Source organism: Zeus faber, assembly GCF_960531495.2.
Source record: "Zeus faber genome assembly, chromosome: 13".
NCBI classification, from domain to species: Eukaryota; Metazoa; Chordata; class Actinopteri; order Zeiformes; family Zeidae; genus Zeus; species Zeus faber.
Genome location: NC_137198.1, coordinates 29,652,366 through 29,674,716, shown reverse-complemented (window position 1 = coordinate 29,674,716; position 22,351 = coordinate 29,652,366). Strand labels below are relative to the sequence as shown.

The following is a 22,351-nucleotide window of genomic DNA, read 5'->3' as shown; positions in this document are numbered from 1 at the left end:
TGTATTACTTGTTTAACAGTTTTTTGGATAAACGCAGAGCCGTTGTCTGAGCTTATTTCTGTTGGAATTCCAAACCTTGGCATGACCTCTCTGGTCAAAAATTTGATTACTGTAACCGCACCCTGATCTTTTGATGGGACTGCCTCCACCCATCTGCTAAATCTGTCAATGACTACAAGCATGTATCTTTTCCCATTTACTTTTTTGATCATGTCCACATAGTCTAAGACTAGATGTCTGAATGGTCCCTCTGGTGTTGGAATGTGTCCCAATGGGGTGGTGATTGTTTTTCTTACATTATTTTTCGCACATACTTCACATTCATTGAGCTGATTTTCAACCATTGTTTGCAAGTATGGTGACCAAAAACCTTGTTTTCTGATTCTCCTTACTACTTCCCCCCTTGCGCAATGGTCAAAACCATGCGCATTAGTGATAAGCAATCCTAACAACGCGGTCGGTGCCACTAACATCCCATCATGAGTTCTCCATAACCCAGTCGGAGTGCGCACCGCACCCCTCTTCAGCCACATGTTTTGCTCATAGACACCAGCCTTCTCTTGCATGCGGACAACATCATCTTCAGTAGGTGACGCCACAGGCATAGTCAACACTGCCTGAATCAGAACACAACTGTTAGAGGCTCTCTTGGCCGCCTCATCTGCAGCACTGTTACCTTTTGTGATATAGTCATTTCCTTTCTTGTGTGCCTGACATTTGATTATCGCCACTTGTTTAGGTAGCAACAATGCCAACATCAGTTCCACAATCTGATCACAATGCATTATGGGGGACCCATCAGTCTTCTTAAAACCCCTCATTTTCCATACTGCTCCGAACAGATGACACACACCATGTGCATATGCAGAATCAGTATATATGTTCACAATTTTACCTGCCCCTTCCCGGCAGGCAGCTGTAAGAGCTTTCAATTCAGCCACCTGTGCTGAACATGGTTGTTTACAATAAGAACTTTGAATGACAGCAAAAGTTCTATCCGGGTTTTGTCGTACTACTGCAAATCCTGCATGGTTACCCAAATGATCTCTGTAGCACGAACCATCTACAAACAACTCCTCCTCAGCCCCAATTAGTGGTGTTGACAACAAATCAGGCCTTAACTTGGTAAACGTCAGAGAATCAGTCACACAGTCGTGTGACGTCCCTTCAAAATCATGCGGAATTTTTTCTGCTGGGTTCACCGTTGAACACCTTCTGATGGTAACATCGGGGAACGTAAGCAAGGTCAAATATTCCAACAACCTCGCGTTTGTCAACACAAATTTCCCCTGTTCAATCAGTTCAGTAACTTTATGATGTGTAAAAATAGTTACCGGATATCCCATCGTGATGGACGAAGCTTTGTCATAAGCATACTGTACCGCAGCTAATCCCTGACAACAGGGTGGGTAGCCTTGTGCTACTGTATCCAATTTTGAGCTATAATATGCTATGGGTTGATTTCGCCTCCCACTGCAGGATTCTTGCATTAGTATTGCTGATGCGTACCCCTGACTCCTATTTGCTACATACAATAGGAATGGTTTTGTATAGTCTGGAGTTGCCAATACACTTGCTCCCTGAAGTTCTCGTTTGATGCTTTCAAACGCTGCCAATGCATCTGCATCCCACATAAGTTTAGCTTGAAGGTTAGTTGTTCCTACGTTCTTCATTATTGCTCTTAATGGTGCAGTTTTAAGGGCATAGTCCTCTATCCAATCTGAACTAAACCCTGTCATCCCCAAAAATGTCATCATTTGTCGTACCGTGTCTGGTTTAGGTGCTTTGCTAATCCCCTCGAGCTGATTGGGTGCTATGGCCTTAGTTTGGTGTGCTATCAGCCTCCCCAAGTATTCAACATCTGTCTGGCAGTATTGTAATTTTTTCCTGGACACCTTGTGCCCCCCTATTGCCAATCGTGTTAATACAGCCATGGAGTCCTCATGACACTGTTCCAATGTAGGAGAACAGATCAGGAGATCGTCCACATACTGTATCAGTGTACCATGTAGTACCAGTTCGTTCAAATCACTTTTCAACACCTGATTAAACAAATGTGGAGAATGTTTAAACCCCTGTGGCATTCTTGTATAAGTGTATTGTTTACCTTTATACGTAAATGCGAACAAATGTCTGCTTTCTTCTGCAAGAGGTACACTGAAAAATGCACCACATAAATCAATCACTGTGAAATACTTGGCATCAGGAGGAACGTTGGTCAGCATCGTGTGTGGATTTGGAACTTCAGCCTGCATGTCCTCAACAACATCATTGACAGCTCGCAAATCATGCACCAACCGCCATTTTTGTTTATCTGCTTTTAGCACAGGAAGCAAAGGAGTGTTACAGTTACTTTTTGTCTCTATTATAACACCTGCCTTTATTAGTCCTTCTATGGTGGGAGCTATGCCTGCCTCTGCCTCGGGTTTCATATAATATTGTTTTCGCCATGGTAGTTGAACGTTTGGTTTGGTTTGGATTTTTACCGCGTTAGCTGAATGCACTAAACCTACATCGGTGTCAGATTGTGACCATACCTGTCCAGGTATTGTCTCCTCCATTTCTGTCCTCAACTCCATCTGTCTGTCCCTGAGTAGTTGTCCTGCTGTTAGTGGTTCCTGTTGTTTTTGAATCACTTCCACTTCCTGTAAAACGCCTGTTATGTGTGTATAGCACAATATCTTCAAATATTTTTTACAACATGACTGGAGAATTAATTTGTTATCCGTTTCCTCCCATTCGAGTTGTTTTTCATAGGACATCATTGGCCCCAGGTGTTTAGCTTCGAAACCCTTGTTTATCAGTAGGGTAATGTGTGGTGCTCTGTCAGTGTCTGTGAACCAATCTTTGATTGCTGTCGACTGATCCGCATCTTGTGCCGTCATAGCAGCACCTTGTGGTCCAATTACTATGTGTTGCGATTCAATTGCCACTTTTTTTCCTGCGGCTTTCTTTTGCCATTCTTTTTCCAATTGCGGGTCCTGCTGTGGATCATATATCAGGGTGCAATGATATCCTATCCTTGACTCTCTTGCTTGGGGAATTTGAGCTCTAATGTATTTTCCCCATTTGTCCACTGTTTTGCTGACTTGCTCGTGGATATCACCTATCCAGTAAATATTTGCAGTGTCTGGTTTTGATACCACCATTTGAGGTGCTATCCCTGTTGATTCAATTAGTATGCCTTGTGGTGTGCATAATATTTGTATTCCTAATTTACATAGTGCATCTCTTCCTAATAAATTGACCAGTGTGGTGTCTGAAACCAAGATGGGTATCGTAGCTACACGTTCGTGTAGCTTTAATGTCACTGGAGCTGTCATGGGTGTTAACTGCGTTTGTCCCGAAAATCCTACAGTTTTGGCAAATTTTCCTGCCATGGGGAGATGAGAGGCATCTTTTTTACTTAGACATGTGTAAGTAGCTCCAGTATCAACCATCATTGGTGTGCCTCTATCATTTATCAGAACCTGCAGTGTTGGTTCCGCTTCAGCATGTTTCGTAATTGCTACATGCTGACCCTCCCCCTGAGGATTCTCTGGGCACCCCTAGTACCCTTGACCCATAAACGGTCCTGTCTGTCTCCACTGACCTCTTCCTTGACCTTGCTGACCTTGCCACTGCTGTCCCTGCTGTTGTCTTGGTGAGGAAGGGTTGGTTAAACACTCGTTTCTTGTATGTCCTTCCTGGTTACATCCCCAACATACTATAGGCCCTCTGTACTGTCTCGGGGGCCCCCGTCCCATGGTGTAACTAGACTGCCCCTGCTGCTGAGCATACCTTGGATATTCTCGCTGTCCCCTATACTGGTTCTGTGTGTTTCCACCCCTCGGATTCCCACTATTCTGCGTATAAACATTAACCACAGGTGGGGTGAGTGACCCTTGGCTCTGAGGCTGTCGTGCCGGGGGGGGTAGTGTCTGTTGAAGAGGTTGGATCTGTGGCGGGGCCTGTTGGACGTTTTGCATTGTTGCAACATCTGGTTTCACCACAACCGCCTGCTTTTTCTTTTCTTTCTTCGTGAGTTCTTCTAGCTGAAGCTGAGTCAGCTTTCTCTGCACCTCTTTGCTTTGTTCTTGAATCTTCTGTTCGTTTTGTCGATATCTCTCCACTGCGTGGACCAGATGATCGCTGAACTCTTTATGGGGCATTGATGAGGTCAGTCCCACCACATCTCCTAGCTTGCTTTTGACCGGGCCAGGCAATGCTTCTATTATGGCATTTCTGAACAGCATCGAGATCAATCCATCATTTTCTGGATCTTTCTCCGTCTCCAATTGCCACCTCCTAACTTGGTTCTGCAGGAATGTTGCAGGGTTCTCTGTGTCGCCTATTGTGTGACCTCTCAGGATCTTGTGGTCAATACAGACTGGGTACTCGCATCTGAGTGCTGTCCAAGTTCTTTGTCTATAAGCGTCAAATGTGGTTCCATCAGAGGCCTCGTCCAACAGTTGGCTCAAACCCCCGTTTGTTAGTATGCTCTTCATCTTCTCTATCCCCAACACTCTGGCCAACAAAGCTTTCAGATCACCCACGCCATTATATTCCCTATGGTGTTTTCCTCAAACATCCCTATCCACTTTGCAGCCCCTTTGTTAATATTAGGTAACTTTTTTACCAATCCTTCTAAATCTTGGGACCCCCATGGGATATATTGGGCTTGTTGTCCTTTTACCAGGATAGGATATATTCCTGAATAAGTCTTAGCTGCTCTTTTCTTCCTTTGTGATCTCCTAAGTTCCTCTTGCAAGTCGAACACTAGGGGAACTTGCGCTGCTATACTGCTGCTGGGCTCGGCCCCCTCCCTTTCTTTCCCTGGTGTCCCACTGAAGCTCTCTCCCTCATGGCTGCGCTCCGCTGTCATCTCCATCTGGCTATCTTTTAACCTCCTTCCTCTATTAACCACCTCGTCTCCATCACTATCACTTCCGCTATCACTACTCCACTCGTTTGCTGTCCTTCTAAGGCCTTTATAACAGTCCATCTGTAAGGGTGGTCCTCTCCCTCTCTGTGTTCTACAAGCCTTATCCCTCTCTTTGTCCAGCTTAACCTCCCCTTTAACCTCTACTGTACCTGTTATCATTGGGTACTGTCCTGTGTTATATGGAGGTGGCTGAACCTTTTCAACTTCCTCAACTCCACTCAACATTTCCCTAGCTGTTCTTTCTCTCTGCCTCCACTTTGTACCTTCTTTTTGAAACATTGCTAATATTATCCTCTCTCTTTCTCTTTTCTCAATCTCTTTTTTCCCGGTTTTATTTATTTTGTGATTCTTCATCATCACCTCCATTTCTTCACACACCGTTGCATCAAATGTTCCTCCCTCTGGCCACTTTGTTCCCAATTTGGCAGTCCTCTTACCCCATTTGGCTGAGATTTTTATTATCTCCTCTTTATTTAAAGGGTTTTTTTTAGTCAGTATTTCCACGGCTGTAGGTGCCATGATACTAATGTATGTAACTATTAATTATCTAGTTTTACTTTATTATTATTCACCACAGTTTACGTTCACGCCCTTTTCCTCTGTCTTCTCCAAGTGAATGTAAAGCTGCTCCACTCCCCTTTTTTTTCTTTTCTGACTTGCGGCTCCCCCGGAGCTCCTCGACCCCCACCTTTTCTCTTGTCTCCTCTCCTCCTTTCTAACCCCTGCTCTCTACAGGCTTCCCAAGCCACTCTGCTCGGCCCTATTATTAGAAATGTATTTTATATTAGTTGTTAATTACAATACCTTATCTTCACCTATATCTCTATCTATTACTTCTAGAACTCCTTCTCTAAGCTAATTAACTACAATAGACGAAGACAAACACAATTCTCTGACTATGCAGACCCTTTCTCTCTTGAAAGGCGGTATCCCAGATTTACCAACACATAACAAAGCTCCTAACAAACACAAAACAACACAAAATAACTCTTTCGACCAACTGGGCCCTCTCGTCAGAGGGAGAACCCCAGATTTTTAAACTTCAAAACAAACTTAAAATAGATAATCACATGAGTGATAAGCCTCTGAGCACTGTCCCTATGCTTTTAATGGACTTTCTATATGATTACCCGCAGACAAAATTAAAGAGATCTATACAGGCCGTCTCTACCCTGCTTACCAAAAATAGATCTTATACAGGAAAAACAAACTTATAATAGATAATCACATGAGTGATAAGCCTCTGAGCACTGTCCCTATGCTTTTAATGGACTTTCTATATGATTACCCGCAGACAAAATTAAAGATAGATCTATACAGGCCGTCTCTACCCTGCTTACCAAAAATAGATCTTATACAGGACGTCACTAACCTGCTTACCAGAAATAAAAGAGATCTATACAGGCCGTCTCTACCCTGCTTACCAAAAATAGATCTTATACAGGACGTCACTAACCTGCTTACCAGAAATAAAAGAGATCTATACAGGCCGTCTCTACCCTGCTTACCAAAAATAGATCTTATACAGGACGTCACTAACCTGCTTACCAGAAATAAAAGAGATCTATACAGGCCGTCTCTACCCTGCTTACCAAAAATAGATCTTATACAGGACGTCACTAACCTGCTTACCAGAAATAAAAGAGATCTATACAGGCCGTCTCTACCCTGCTTACCAAAAATAGATCTTATACAGGACGTCACTAACCTGCTTACCAGAAATAAAAGAGATCTATACAGGCCGTCTCTACCCTGCTTACCAAAAATAGATCTTATACAGGACGTCACTAACCTGCTTACCAGAAATAAAAGAGATCTATACAGGCCGTCTCTACCCTGCTTACCAAAAATAGATCTTATACAGGACGTCACTAACCTGCTTACCAGAAATAAAAGAGATCTATACAGGCCGTCTCTACCCTGCTTACCAAAAATAGATCTTATACAGGACGTCACTAACCTGCTTACCAGAAATAAAAGAGATCTATACAGGCCGTCTCTACCCTGCTTACCAAAAATAGATCTTATACAGGACGTCACTAACCTGCTTACCAGAAATAAAAGAGATCTATACAGGCCGTCTCTACCCTGCTTACCAAAAATAGATCTTATACAGGACGTCACTAACCTGCTTACCAGAAATAAAAGAGATCTATACAGGCCGTCTCTACCCTGCTTACCAAAAATAGATCTTATACAGGACGTCTCTAACCTGCTTACCAGAAATAAAAGAGATCTATACAGGCCGTCTCTACCCTGCTTACCAAAAATAGATCTTATACAGGACGTCACTAACCTGCTTACCAGAAATAAAAGAGATCTATACAGGACCGTTTCCACACTCTGCTACAATGTGTATAATTCACAGAGCGTTGTGTGTGCATGCATGCGTCAACTTCATTCCAAGCCACTCTCTTTCTCTCTCCTCCTTCTTTACATATATGCTTTTGGTTCTTTTTGGAGAGACACAAAACCTACCACCTGGCATGAGAATCGGGCAGACAATGATCACACAAATTTACTAAACTAATAGGTAAGAACAATGCTTACCTTTTCAAATTGGGTGGCCACCCGTTTTTGTGTGACCCTTGCCGGTCCCCGACCCACAGCCCAGCAGCCGGCGGGTCCCTGTTCTTCAATCCTGCCGACAACGCCAAATATGTAGTGGAAAAAACTGCATCTAACAATTAAACTGAAGAAGAGAAGTTCGAGAGAGTCAAGGTCTGAAGATATAAGACTTTATTATCACTTGCAAGAAGTGACAACAGAATCTGAGTTGGTTTGGCAAAGAACTGCCGAGCCGCTCATGGACTCCTCCTTTTAACCTCTTTCTGTTGGTAGAGAAAGTACATCTGTTTACTCAATTAGGATCCCTTCCTTCCTCCTATACGGTCAATAGTGCAAAGAAGCCATTTGTCTGCATTCTTTGACATCAGTTACAACAACAAACCTCCCGACACTAGTCCAGGCCACATTTTATGAGGGGATGTTTGCATTCACACACCTTCCCATGTCACATGGCCCACAGTCAACAAAGCACTTATTCATGTCTTTGCTGACCCCTGTCTCACACACACTTACTTCATTCATATAGCATATGGGCAAGATAACGAATGCTCTTTCTTATTTAATGGTAGAATATAATGAACATATTTCTTTTAAATGTACTAGTAAATTTCTCCCATAACGGTAAGGTTGCGTCCTCATTCTGACCCGAATGCCGCCTCGTTTACCTCGGTGCTTCCTCCGTGGGCCCGCTCGAACAGCGGCTCCATTCTTGTTGTTGTTGTTTGTTGTTGTTGTGTTGTTGTTTGTTGTTGAGGAGTGTTCCCGTGTAGGATTTCCGCCGGCCACTCTGCTCCCACGGATAATATGTCCCAAAGTTGTTCGTTTTGGGAAATTTTTATAACCATGAGTGCATCGCGGTCGTATGAGGTGTCTATGTGTCTATGTTTTTTTGGCGTACATTATGATAAAAAAAAAAAAAAAAAACTCCCAGTGAATTTATATAGAGTTTTTAAAGGTTGGTAAAGTTCATGACATAATAGAACCTGGCTCATAACAGGAAGCTGCTTTGAATCTTGATTTGCTGAAAGCAGCTCTCAAAGTGCAATTTTGCGGTGGTACACGTGTTGCAGAATGCAGTAAACAACCCTGGAAAAGTGTCTCATAGATCTCTTGAAGTGAAATTTGGAACTCTTTAAGAGACCTTTGACCACTCTGAATGAAGAAATTTCAAGACATTTTTAAGTGGTTTAGGCTAACTAAGATCATTTTTATCACAATATATATTTTTTTTGTTTTAGAAATCTTACTAAATCATATTTTGTTATTCAGTTGAGAGATTATTTGGCTTGATTTATTTTTTTTCCTTCTTCAACTCTTCTTTTGCTTTGTTTTTCTCAGAACTCCTCCCTTTTGATGGAGAGCAGCCTGTTAAAGGAGCAGCTGAAGCAGCTGGAGAACCAGAACACTTCCCTCAACAGCCAGATGGCGGCGCTGCAGCGACACACCACCTCGCTGCAGGACCAGAACACAGCCCTGCACACACAGACCGCTAAACTGCAGGTAAAGGGCAGACACATACACAGTAGCACTATATGGAAAGTTTTAAGTTTGTTGATTATGTTAAAAGCACAGATTGGTTCATACCCTAGTTCTTTAATTTGCTATTTAACATATGTGTTTTATTGAACCTTTAACTGTGTATGTTTGCATCTCTACACCACTACCCTCGTAGAAAATGCATGGTTTTGTGAATATGCAAATTATACCCCACACCCCACAACAGCTTGTGATCTATTCACAATGGAAAGAAACAAGTGAAGATCAGTGAAAATACAATCTTATACCCCTTTCCCACTGCAGCAAAACACCCGCTAACATCGGCATTTGTCATATGTGCAAAGGAAAAACCGGGGTTTCAGTTCCGGGTCAAATGACCCTGCAATAGACCCAGGTTTTAATCGGCTCCACCTCAGATCGGCTCTGATGTGAATAGGACACCCAGGTTGAGGAATATCCGTGTATCATTCAATCATTTCATATCCGATTTGTGACCCACCGCAGCAAAACCCGCTCTCTCGCGCATTTCTAAAATCGTCAGGAGCAGCCAAATAAGTTGAAAAAACCTTTCGAGAAGGAAAATTTGATTTGTGTTCCTTTGTGTTTTTTTTATCTCTCAATGTTTTTTCAAAAGTGGGTTTTATTGATAAATAGTAGAAAAACATTAAACCGTGGAGTTAAATATTCCCGTTAGATTACATGGGGAAACACAGTTCACTTACCAAGACGTGCAGAGTAACGCCGATCGATCATTTCCTTTATAGCCACTGTCCAGGTGAAGATCATTCCTCCCTACTGCATGTGATTCCTCCATATTCTGTTTTGATAGAGTTCAACCTTTAAATCGTACTACTTTTACACACACATGGAGGCATTGTTGTGTTTATGGGGCGTATACCAACGAAGAAGTAATGAAGACGTCACTTCTGTAAACAAGACGTGGATCCTACGGTTTCACTTGTCTGTGAAAACTTTAATCTCCGTGTTGTTATGGAGTACGAGAAGCGAGTGGCGGAAGATCTAAATCATATCGTGGACCTCAATCTGACCAGTGCGATAGATCCAAGTCAGAGCAAGCACCGGACTGGCTCCGGACTTCATTTTCCGCGATGATAGTCAGTTCAACGACAGCGATGCTGAATCTGATACCGCCGTTATCCCAGACTTGGAAAACATTTCAAACAAGGGATTTCAACCTGAATGTGACGATGAAATGGAATATTTTCAAGAACCACCGGAGGAGACCAAAGATACGCCCGTTGAAGAGGAGGTTGATGACGTGATGAAGTTTGTTGATGTTGGTGATGCAGATTATGAACAAGTAGCAATGGACACGATTCTCAAGTTTACCTGCAAATGCAGCCAGGGGCAAAAAGAAAATCACCTTCAAAGGTGATTATCTCAGACACACAGTTTGCCACACTCTTGCCATTAAAAAGTCATAGCTTTGAAAATATTTGCTTGATTTGAACAAGTGACACCTTGTTTTGAAGCTCCGATTCTTCACTTTCAAGTGATGTGAAATACGTCAAAATCTACCAAATGTACCTTAAGCTTGCGGTGGGTCACATTTAGAATCCAAAATCAGAAGTTATTGACTTTTTTCTGCATGGGGGAGCATGAAATGTTTTGAGTGTGAGAATCACTCCGTGGGGAGTCACTCCAGCATCACCCAACCCCTGTGTTATTACATCTGTTTGTCATTCATGTTGTTGTTGTTGTTGTTGTTGTTGTTGTTATGATTGTCAATCACAATTAATGATTTAAATAATCACCCTGTGATCCGCGAAAAACAACTTCCTCTCTGTGTACCTCAGGTGGAGAACTCCACGCTCTCCTCCCAGAGCGCCTCTCTGATGGCCCAGAACGCCATCCTGCAGGGCCAGGTGAGTGCCCTGGAGACAGAGGCGGAGTCGTGGCAGCGGCAGCGCGAGGAGGCCTGGCAGGGCAGGGAGAACGTGCTCAGCGACCACGAGCGGCTCCTGAATGTGCACGAGAGGCAGGCGCACGAGTACGAGCAGCTCATCAGCCAGCACACCGCACTGAAGAGCAAGCAGAGGGCGCTGGAGGGTGAGCACAGGGCCCTGCACAGCACGTAAGTCAGAAAACATGGTATGTGATTTAAAAAATTGCAATGGCTTCTTGGAAGTACTACATCGTCATATTACCTTGCCACTTCTCATACCACCCAATGATTATTTGATCATGTGACAAATAGTCGTCAGCATGTTTACAGTTTTAATGTTGTCCACAGTGTAAGTTCATGCTGTCATGCATTCATGCTTGCGCACACCAAAACACCACATCATTCATTTCCTTGTTCTCAAACGGCCTTTTTTTGATTGAAAAGTTTTCTTTTGCAATAATCATTCTGACACCATAAGCCCTTCTTTGAATACAAGAAAGTGCAACAAAAGAAGTTACAAAAAATGTATTGAATGTATTAGGTGCCTGATGATGACTTTAAATGCTCCTTCTTATATCTTCATTCAAAACACAACTGTACACAACAGTAGTGGATTGCTCATGCCCATTTTCTGTGGTTTCATCGCTGGTCTGGTAACTGAATTTACATGTTTTCAGGTGTACTGTGATGATTCAGTATGTTGACAATGTAGTGCTTTTGCTAGGGCTCAGAACCTGTGCAATTCTCTTTGGAGGTTCAGGGCCTTCCTTCTCAGCTCCTCATCTGTTCTTCTGTGTTTTCCCTAGGTACTGCTCCTTGGTGCAGCAGAAGGAGAAGTGGGAGGAACAGGAGGGAAGATGGATGGAGGAGAACGAGGAGCTCAGCCTGGAGGTCCAGAAGAACTGCCTCCTGCAGCAGGAGAACTTGCAGCTGAAGGCTGAAGTGGACAGGTACGGAGACTCTCAAGCCCCTGCTTGTTTTTCTGTTGTTCGAGAGGAATTTGCCATAGTGAGTTCACGGAATTGTTGAAGGAATTGCGGCCAAAAAAGGGTCAAGAAGTTAAGCAGTGACCACCACTTTGGAGCATTTCATTAGATCCTTTCTCAGCATTCAAACATGTGTAACCAATATGCTGTGAGCAAAGGATGGCAAGCTGTTTTAACATTTGATACATAGGATGAACTAGTACTTATATTTTAAGTACTAATTGCTATTCTAACAGTTATTTTAGTTGTACTAGTCTAAATGTACTAGGTACTAGTATTTATTTATTAGATGATAGTAACTTTTCCAGTTGAAGTAATTATTGCAATGTTTCTAGTCACTCTGTGTTTAAGATATCAAATAATTGCATCTGACTAGTATCTATTCCCATTGTTACTGGTATCTACAGTATTTCAATGTTACGATTAGTTGAGTACTTATTCATTAGAGACTAGTGTCTTTTCTTGCTGTTATTAGTAACAGTTTACTTTTTTCTATTTTCTATTTTTTTTACCATTAACAATGTTTATTATATATTTTTTACCCGTCATGTGAAATTACTAGTCAAAAAAGCTTGTTGATTGTTTAATTTGAAATGTTACGAGTAAAATTAAAAATTTCCAGAGACAACATATCGGTACATGTCACTGCCATAATAAAGTTGGATGATTTATGGATCTCCCATCGGATTTCATAACCATTTCATAGTCTCTGCTGTGTGACGCTGTGTTGCTCCTGTCTTGCTGATGTCTCGACTCTTCTCTGATAGGGCAACAGAGAGCCAGTCCCAGCTGTCAGAGCAGTGCGATGGGCTTCAGCAGCGAACTAATGAACTAAAGAGCTCACTAAGCAATACCCAATTAGAAGCGAATCGCTGGATGAAGCAATACGACTCACTGATGGAGCAGCACCGAGGATTGGACCTGGCCATGACCAAGCTGGACAACCACTGCGAGGTAGGCTTTGGCGATATTCAAAAATCGATATTCACCATGCAGTCCTGCCCAATTCTATAACAATTATTAAAAAAATGTTTTTTATAATATATAATGATATTATTGCATTTAATGTGCAATTAATTGCTAATAAGAATTTAATCAATAAGATTACAAATTAAACAGTCTGCGAAGCATGCTGTGATCTTGCAAGAAGTTCTCACAAGATCGCAGCTTTTATTTGAGGTATTTGATATTATCGAATATCGGCCCAAGCCTACTGTGAGGTGGGTCTTTCACCAATTTGTGCCAATAACTACAATGCTTTGAAAATGGGTTTGGAAAGGTTATGACTGGAATGTAATTGGATTATCCAATATCCGATTATAGAATAATTAGATTTTTATATTTCACTGTATCTCTGTAATGTAACCTGATTGCTTTTTGAACGCGTTTTAAACAGACTCTTTTAAAACCTAACGTACAAAGCTATATCTCATCAAAAATATTTACATTTAATAGCGACCGGTAAAAAGGGCATTCAAAAATGGCTGTTGTACGTCTGGGAATGTGTAGGAAGTAAAACAAAATTGTTCATGTTTGTAGTTATTTGCCTTTTTGACTACATAAGAAAGAAGGGCACATGTTTCAGTGCAGACAGGGCTGTAAAAAAGAGCAGCTCAAATGCAGACAACCTGCTGATAATCAATAAAAGGGCTGCAGGAAAACAAAAACTGCAGCTAATTGTAAAATGTTCGCTGTATTTCCAAAGGAAGGTCTCAAAGGAGATTCATAGAGCAATTAAAAGTCTGTAATTTTAGATTTTTCATACATATATTTGAATGTAGCCTTCTGTAATCTGTATAGTACTTTTGATAACATAGTACTATACTATGTTATGTTACTCCATGTGTTATACTGTGAATTTATCAGACCATATACTATAACAGACTATACACTGATCAGCCACAACATTAAAACCACTGACAGGTGAAGTGAATAACATTGCTCATCTCCTTTCAATGGCACCTGTCAAGGGGTGGTATATATTATGCTGCAAATGAACAGTCAGTTTTTGAAGTTAATGTGTTGGAAGCAGGAGCAATTGGCAAGTGTAAGGATCTCAGCGACTTCAACAAAGGTCAAATTGTGATGGCTAGACTGGGTCAGAGAATCTCCAAAACTGCAGGTCTTGTGGGGTGTTTATGCAGTGGTTAGTACAGTACCTACCAAAAGTGGTCCAAGAAAGGACAACCGGTGAACCGGCGACAGTGGCTCATTGATGGATGTGGGGAGAAGAGTCTAGTCCATCTGGCCCGATCCCACAGAAGAGCTACTGTAGCACATAGTGCTGAAAAAGTTATTGCTGGCTATGATAGAAACGTATAATAACACACAGTGCAGCGCAGATTGCTGCATATCGGGCTGTGTAGCCGCAGACTGGTCAGAGTGCCCAATGCTGACCCCTGTCCACCGCTGAAAGCGCCAACAATGGGCACTTGGGCGTCAGAACTGGACCATGGAGCAATGAAAGAAGGTGCCCTGTGTAACGGGTGTGGTTAGGACCCAATTGCAGCACAAAGACAGGCATGGATATTTGTTAATGTCTTTTATTTGTAGAAGACAGGCAGGCAGGCAGGATACGTCGTCGGGGACAGGCAGGTTCGATAACAGGGAGTGCAGAGAGAAGACAGGCGGGGGGGCAGGCAGGATACGTGGTCGGGGCAAGGCAGAGTCGGTAGCGGGGAGTCGATCCGGAGAATGCTGAAGAGTCTGGTGCAAGCATCGAAGACAATCTGGCAATGGGTGACTGGTGAGAGAGGTATATATAGGGGTTAGATTGCAGATCGGGAACAGCTGTGTGCGCAGGTGAATGGAGTTGGGCTAATGGGACAGGTAAGGAGAGGGAGGGGAAGGTAGAAGAAGGTGGAGATCATGACAGCCTGGTCTGATGAATAACCTTTTCTTCTACATCATGTGGATGGCCGGGGTTAGGGTCCGATCTAATAGAGCATCTGTGGGATGTGCTGGAACAACAAGACCAAACCATGGGGGCCCCACCTCGCCACTTACAGGACTTAAAGGATCTGCTGCTAACATCTTGGTGCCAGATACCACAGGACACCTTCAGAGGTCTTTTGGAGTCCATGCCTCGATGGGTCAGAGTTGTTTTGGTGGCACGAGGGGGAGCTACACAATATTAGTGTTTATTAGTGGTGGTTTTAATGTTGTGGCTGATCGGTGTTTAATATAATGAAATTTTTAATACCCAATTTTCTTTTAAATACCCCAGGCAATGGCAAACAAATGCCAATGTTGCAGTTTTTAAAGGTGTGTGTGTGTGTGTGTGTGTGTGTGTGTGTGTGTGTGTGTGTGTGTGTGTGTGTGTGTGTGTGTGTGTGTGTGTGTGTGTGTGTGTGTGTGTGTGTGTGTGTGTGTGTGTGTGTGCGTGCCTGTGCGTGCGTGCAGCTCCTGAGTCGCTTAAAGGGGAACCTGGAGGAGGAGAACCACCATCTACTGAGTCAGATCAATCTGCTGAGTCAGCAGAACCACACCTTGCTGGAGAGGAGCATGGAGAGCAAGGAGCTCTACCACCAGGAGCAGAAGCTCTACATGTAACTCCACACCAAACGTCTACTGCCACACTGTGCAAAGCAAGGGCCATGCATTCATAGCTAGGCAAAAACCTGTTGGGGAAATTGTAATGCTTTCTATGTTGTTACAGAGGAACTGTATGCTTATAGGAACAGCACAGAGCAATGCTAATAGTAATGCTAATCGTTTAAATACTAATAATAAAAATAGAAATACAGGTACTGTCCCAGTTTCAGGCTGTGTCCCGAGTCCCGACAGATATCTGTAAAATAGTAAAATGTCCCGTTATTAACATTCACTTCCAAGTTGTGTTTTCAGCACAATTAAAATTTTAATACAGGTACTCCTCACTTAATGACCTACCTGTTTAACGACCATTCAGACTTACAACAAGCTCTCTGACCAGTCGATATTGTGTGTTGCGTACAATAGGGCGGCATGCATAGCGTCTCAGCATCAAGCATCTCATCGCGCATCGCCGTTCTCAGTCTCATTCCTGCAATCTGTCAGTATTCATTACATTAGCGTCTGCAATTGCCAGGCCACCTTACCGTGAAATAACACGGGTCTTCGCCTATCGACCAATTCGTTCAATGACCCGGTTGTAGGAACAGAACTCGGTCGTTAAGTGTTGAGTACATGTAAATCAATTTGCCTATTATCTGGCAAATGACAAATTGAGAAATTACAAAAAAAACTGCAAAAAAATAACATTGAGAGTGTGCTGACCCTGGTGCTAGAGGGGCTACGCAGCTGGAGGTTGAATTTCTGAAGTTGAACTACCTGTGCCATTTCGTTGAAGAAACGCATATCTCTGTAATAACGTGGAAAGCCGGCCCATTGTAATACGCGAGCATACATTGGCCAACAGATACAGTATGGCCTCAGTTTCATGGTTGCGCAAACATTTTACCATTTATTATATTGATTTCATCTTTTTTTTTTTTATGTCATGTTCTCATTTCCTCCAGAGATAAGCTGAATGCTCTGCGACGTCAGAAAGAGAAGTTGGAGGAAAAGATTATGGACCAGTACAAGTTCTATGACCCAACCCCGAAAAAGTAAGCTTTATAGGCAACATTTACTGGCACAAGTTCACTTTAGACCTCAAAATAGCTTTAAGAACGTATATAACTAAAAATGCCGGACAACAACATCGACAGGTCGAAGGCAATTCACAAAGAAGGTCACAATTGCTCTATCTGATTGGCTCAAATTAGATACCGTATTTCCTCAAATAGTGACCAAGGCTTTTATTTACCTTTACCGCAGAGGGTACCAGCCATTTATTGGAAGCAGGCTTATTTTGGAGGCTGGCTTTTATATCCAAAACCAAACCAAAACTCTCTCCTTGAATTTTAAATCAAACTTCCATCCTTCCATGCCATGCTCCTAAAAATAAATACATCTAAAATAAAAACACACTTTGTTTTTATTTTTAGAGATTTCTTAATTTGTTGTGCCATTCTCGTTGATTACGCACATTTTAGTATTTTTATCCGTTTTATATCACTGTCCGCCAAAAAATCATCGGCAGTGATCTACGGCCGCGATGCACTCATGGATATAAAAATTTCCCTGAAAGATCAACTTTGGGACTTTTTATCCGCGGATCCAGAGTGGACCCCGGAGATTTTACGCACCAATGCTTTTAACAACAATAGAGCTGCTGTTCCACGGCACCGCCGTTAACTGGCGGCATTTAGGTCATAATGAGGACGCAACCTTACCCTCCACCTCTGCTAAGCATCATTCTTGCTAATGTCCAGTCCCTGGGGAACAAGATGGATGACCTTCGAGCGAGGATTACATACCAACGGAATACGAGAAACTGCTGCGTCCTCTGCCTGACGGAGACATGGCTAAACCCGCTGGTGCCGGATGAAGCCATTTGTCCAGCCGAGTCCTTCTCTGTGTTCCACGCTGACTGGTCGGAGGAGTTGGGGAAATCCAAGGGTGGAGGTGTCTGCCTCATGATAAACAGCCGCTGGTGTAACTCCACCAACATCAAGACTCTCTCCCGCTCCTGCTCGCCTGGAACAGCTGACCATCTCATGCCGTCCATTCTACCTCCCCCGGGAATTTAGCACGGTCATCATCACAGCCGTTTATATTCCACCACAAGCAGACTCATCACTGTCGGACCTATTTGATGTGTTGTGCAGAGTTCAGAACAAACATCCCGACGCGGCTGTAGTGGTGGCTGGGGACTTTAAAGGGGCGAACCTTCTAAAAGTTCTACCTAATTTTCATCAACATGTCACATGTGCTTACCAGGGGAGATAGAACTTTGGACCACTGTTACACACCATACAAGAACAGATACCAGACGGTCTTGCTCTCTGCTTTCGGGAAATCGGACCATTCTGATCCCTGTTTACAAGCCGCGGAATAGTAAAACGGTGATCGGACCAATCAGAGAGCGTGTTTCATGATGCTCTTACTGACGTAGACTGGGACATGTTCCAATCAAGTTCCATTGACGTCAGCGAGTTAACGGAAGTACCTACGAGCTTCATAGCTACGTTAGCGGTCAGCATTGTTCCCACGGTGATGTTTGGATATTTCTTAACCAGAAACCGTGGGTCGATAAATCCATCCGCGGCGCTCTGAATGCTCGCACAGCCGCTTACAACCGACGGTCTTTTATCCAGAAATGTTGACAATTACAAATCTGTGTCGTACAATCTGCGGAGGGCAGTGAAGGACGCTAAACGGATGTACAGGGACAGTGCAGCGACAGATGGAGCAACGGGACACCAGAAGCTTGTGGCAGGGGCTGCGGACTATTACGAACAGCAGTTCCTCCCCTGCCACGAGTGTGGACACCTCCCTAGCCAACGAACTGAACTCCTTTTTTGCACGCTTTGAATCTGGCAACAACACCACTAGCTCGCCAGCTAATTGGAATTACACCGCTGGGGGCTGCAGGCCCAGATGGCATATCTGGCGAGTACTGAAGACCTGTGCTAACCAGCTAGCCCCGGTGTTCACTATTTAACGCCTCCCTGGCTGAATCGGTGGTCCCGTCCTGCTTCAAGAGGTCCACCGTCATTCCTGTCCCGAAGATCGCCTCTCCAGCCTGCCTGAATGACTACTGTCCGGTGGCCCTCACCTCGGTGGTCATGAAGTGCTTTGAGAGGCCGATTAAGGATTACATCTGCACTTCCCACCCCGCACCTTGGACCTGCTGCAGTTTGCGTACTGGCCGAACGGATCCACAGATGACCCGGTCTCCCAGGTACTGCATACCACGCTCACGCACCTTGATGGCCGGAAGGGGGACTATGTGAGATTGATGTTCATCGACTATAGTTCAGCTTTCAATACCATAGTCCCCACCAGACTCGTTGTCAAGCTGTGGGAGCTAGGACTGAACACTCCGCTGTGTGCCTGGATCCTGGACTTCCTCTCAGCCCGGCCCCAGGTGGTTAGAGTGGGGAGGCACTTGTCCAGCTCCCTCACCCTGAACACAGGATGCCCCCAGGGCTGTGTCCTCAGCCCTCTACTGTACAACCAGTACACACATGACTGTGTGGCGAGGTCCAGCTCCAACACCATCATCAAGTTTGCTGATGACACTGTCCTGGTGGGCCTGATCACCGACGATGATGAGCAGGCCTACCGCAAGGAGGTAGCTGACCTGTCTCTCTGGTGCCAGGACAACAGACTCCTCCTGAACGTCAGCAAAACTAAGGAGCTGATTGTGGACTTTAGGAGGGGATTACAACCAAGAACGCATGTGCTGTTGGTGATTAATGGGGCTTCTGTCGACAGGGTGAGCAGCTTCAAGTACCTGGGAGTCCACATCACAGAGGACTTAACATGGACTACACACACAGACACTCTGGTGAGAAAGGCGAGGCAGCGTCTTTACCACCTCAGGCAGCTGAAGAAATTCAGGGTCTCGGTGAGGATCCTCAGGTCTTTCTACTCTGGAGCAGTGGAGAGCATCCTGACAGGCAACATCACTGCCTGGTTTGGGAACTGTACTGCTCAGGACAGGCGGGCCCTGCAGAGGGTGGTGCATTCAGCCAAACGTACCACTGGCACTACCCTTCCATATACACCAGTTGCAGGCATGGAAACTGTTGAGGGGTGAAAAAGGTGAGAAGGATGCGTGAGCGGAGAAAAACACAGACCCACTAGGGGGTTTCTGGGTTATTCTCTGGGGGGTTTCCTTTTTGAAAAGTAAGTTACTAAAGGGTAATTTTTGATTACTTTTAGGATTACTTTAGGGTTGACTTGATCACAAGGTAAAAGAATTACAAGACTGCACAAAATTAAGTACAAATTATGAATGTATTAAGTGCCAAAGGCAACCCCATTAGGTACATAACTAATTACAAACTTGATACTCTCCAAGAACAATATTGCTAAAGTAGACAATTCCGGGAAATTGTGTGGGTGCTTGCCGGCATGCACCGCCAACTCAGTGCACGTTGTTGATTTGCATCGCGTGAATTAAGTGTGCATTGGACATAGTGGTCAGTCGCAACAGAGCCGGTCCTGACTTCCATGGCGCCCTACGCGAAATTCTATGTGCTTAATTCACCCTGGGGGTCCGTGTCAATGGAGAGGGTCCCTCTCACCAAGTTGATTTTGAGTCACTTTACTGAACACAATGAAATTATACTAATCAAAAAAACTTTTACTTGGGGCAATTTAGAACTAAACTTGCGTTATCTCCAATAGTTCACAAGCATGCGACCGTCACTAATCTGACCATTTCAAGACTACAAAACGTATGTTACCTTCAAACGGTGAAGCCTTAAAATCAGGGAAAACAAGGCTGCATTTCTAGACCAGATTTGAAGGAGCCTCCGGAATGAGACAGCACATGGTCGCGCCGGTGTGACGCATTTGGTCTTAAAATGCAGCCTACAAGGCTGCAGCCCCTGAAATGGGACACAGCTTGTATGTCCACGTCCGTGCCCTCATTGTTTTTCTTGAAGCCAGGTCCCACTTGGCACCTGCGCAATTTGAGAGATCTACATACAGATGGATTGAAGCCCCGCCCCCCTAAATATTTTCTCATCGAATCTCCACGAATCACGTAGGTGGCCAATTTTGCTTTCAAAATGAGGAATTTTACCGAAAGGTGACAAGTTTGCATGCCTGCAGTAGGTGTAGTAGCAGAGCCCGCAGGATCATGAAGGATCCTCACCACCCCAACAACGGTGTGTTCCAGCTTCTGCGGTCAGGCAAGCGCCTCCGCAGCCTCACAGCGAGGACAGAGACTGAGACGAAGTTTCTTTCCGCAAGCCATAAGAACTGTCAATGCTGAACTCACCAGGGGTTCTAACAAAAAGCACTGAGACACTCACATAGGCCCCACTGCCTTACTATACTGTATGTAGCATACTGTACTGCATACTGTATCATTGTTGTGGGTTACTGAATACTGCGCTGTATTGCTATTCTATTCGGTGTTACTGTATTGCTCTGTTGTACTGTTGCATACTGTACATCTCCATACATACTTTATTCACATGCACTTTACTGCACATATCTGTATATACAAATAGCCTATCCCATATAAATAACTCTGTTCCCTTTACTTCTATTTTGTACCCCCACTTTGTATTACCTTTTTGAGTCTTATTTTATTTTCCTTTAATTTATATTATTCTGTTCACTAACTGCATTGCGTTTTAGGAATCATTTAGTTTCAGTGAGTTAGCTAGGTAGAAATTAGGTTAGCTATTATGTCCGGTTTAGAAACTATTGTGCATAATCTTCAGGTGCGTTGCAAAGACATTTCACTGCATATACAGTGGGGCAAAAAAGTATTTAGTCAGCCACCAATTGTGCAAGTTCTCCCACTTAAAAAGATGAGAGAGGCTTGTAATTTTCATCAAAGGTACACTTCGACTATGAGAGACAGAATGGGGGGGAAAGAATCCAGGAAATCAGATTGCAGGATTTTTAATGAATTAATTGGTAAATTCCTCGGTTAAATAAGTATTTGGTCACCTACAAACAAGCAAGATTTCTGGCTTTCACAGACCTGTAACTTTTTCTTTAAGAGGCTCCTCTGTCCTCTACTCCTTACCTGTATTAATGGCACCTGTTTGAACTCGTTATCAGTATAAAAGACACCTGTCCACAACCTTAAACAGTCACACTTCAAACTCCACTATGGCCAAGACCAAAGAGCTGTCAAAGGACACCAGAAACAAAATTGTAGACCTGCACCAGGCTGGGAAGACTGAATCTGCAATAGGTAAGCAGCTTGTTGTGAAGAAATCAACTGTGGGAGCAATTATTAGAAAATGGAAGACATACAAGACCACTGATAATCTCCCTCGATCTGGGGCTCCATGCAAGATCTCACCCCATGGGGTCAAAATGATCACAAGAACAGTGAGCAAACATCCCAGAACCACACGGGGGGACCTAGTGAATGACCTGCAGAGAGCTGGGACCAAAGTAACAAAGGCTACCATCAGTAACACACTACGCCGCCAGGGACTCAAATCCTGCAGTGCCAGACGTGTCCCCCTGCTTAAGCCAGTACATGTCCAGGCCCGTCTGAAGTTTGCTAGAGAGCAATTGGATGATCCAGAAGAGGATTGGGAGAATGTCATATGGTCAGATGAAACCAAAATAGAACTTTTTGGTAAAAACTCAACTTGTCGTGTTTGGACGAGAAAGAAAGCTGAGTTGCATCCAAAGAACACCATACCTACTGTGAAGCATGGGGGTGGAAACATCATGCTTTGGGGCTGTTTTTCTGCAAAGGGACCAGGACGACTCATCCATGTAAAGAAAAGAATGAATGGGGTCATGTATCGTGAGATTTTGAGTGAAAACCTCCTTCCATCAGCAAGGGCATTGAAGATGAAACGTGGCTGGGTCTTTCAGCATGACAATGATCCCAAACACGCCGCCCGGGCAACGAAGGAGTGGCTTCGTAAGAAGCATTTCAAGGTCCTGGAG

At 43.8% G+C, this 22,351-nt stretch overlaps 1 protein-coding gene across 1 annotated transcript in view; it reads left to right on the top strand.

Moving 5' to 3' along the window:
* The window catches only part of ccdc88c (coiled-coil domain containing 88C), a 108,920-nt gene that overhangs the window by 66,512 nt on the left and 20,057 nt on the right, over positions 1-22,351 (top strand). Inside the window, 6 exon segments of the mRNA XM_080012181.1 lie at positions 8,831-8,992; positions 10,807-11,084; positions 11,702-11,845; positions 12,649-12,835; positions 15,284-15,429; positions 16,381-16,470. Coding sequence (XP_079868307.1) covers positions 8,831-8,992; positions 10,807-11,084; positions 11,702-11,845; positions 12,649-12,835; positions 15,284-15,429; positions 16,381-16,470 — 1,007 coding nt within the window.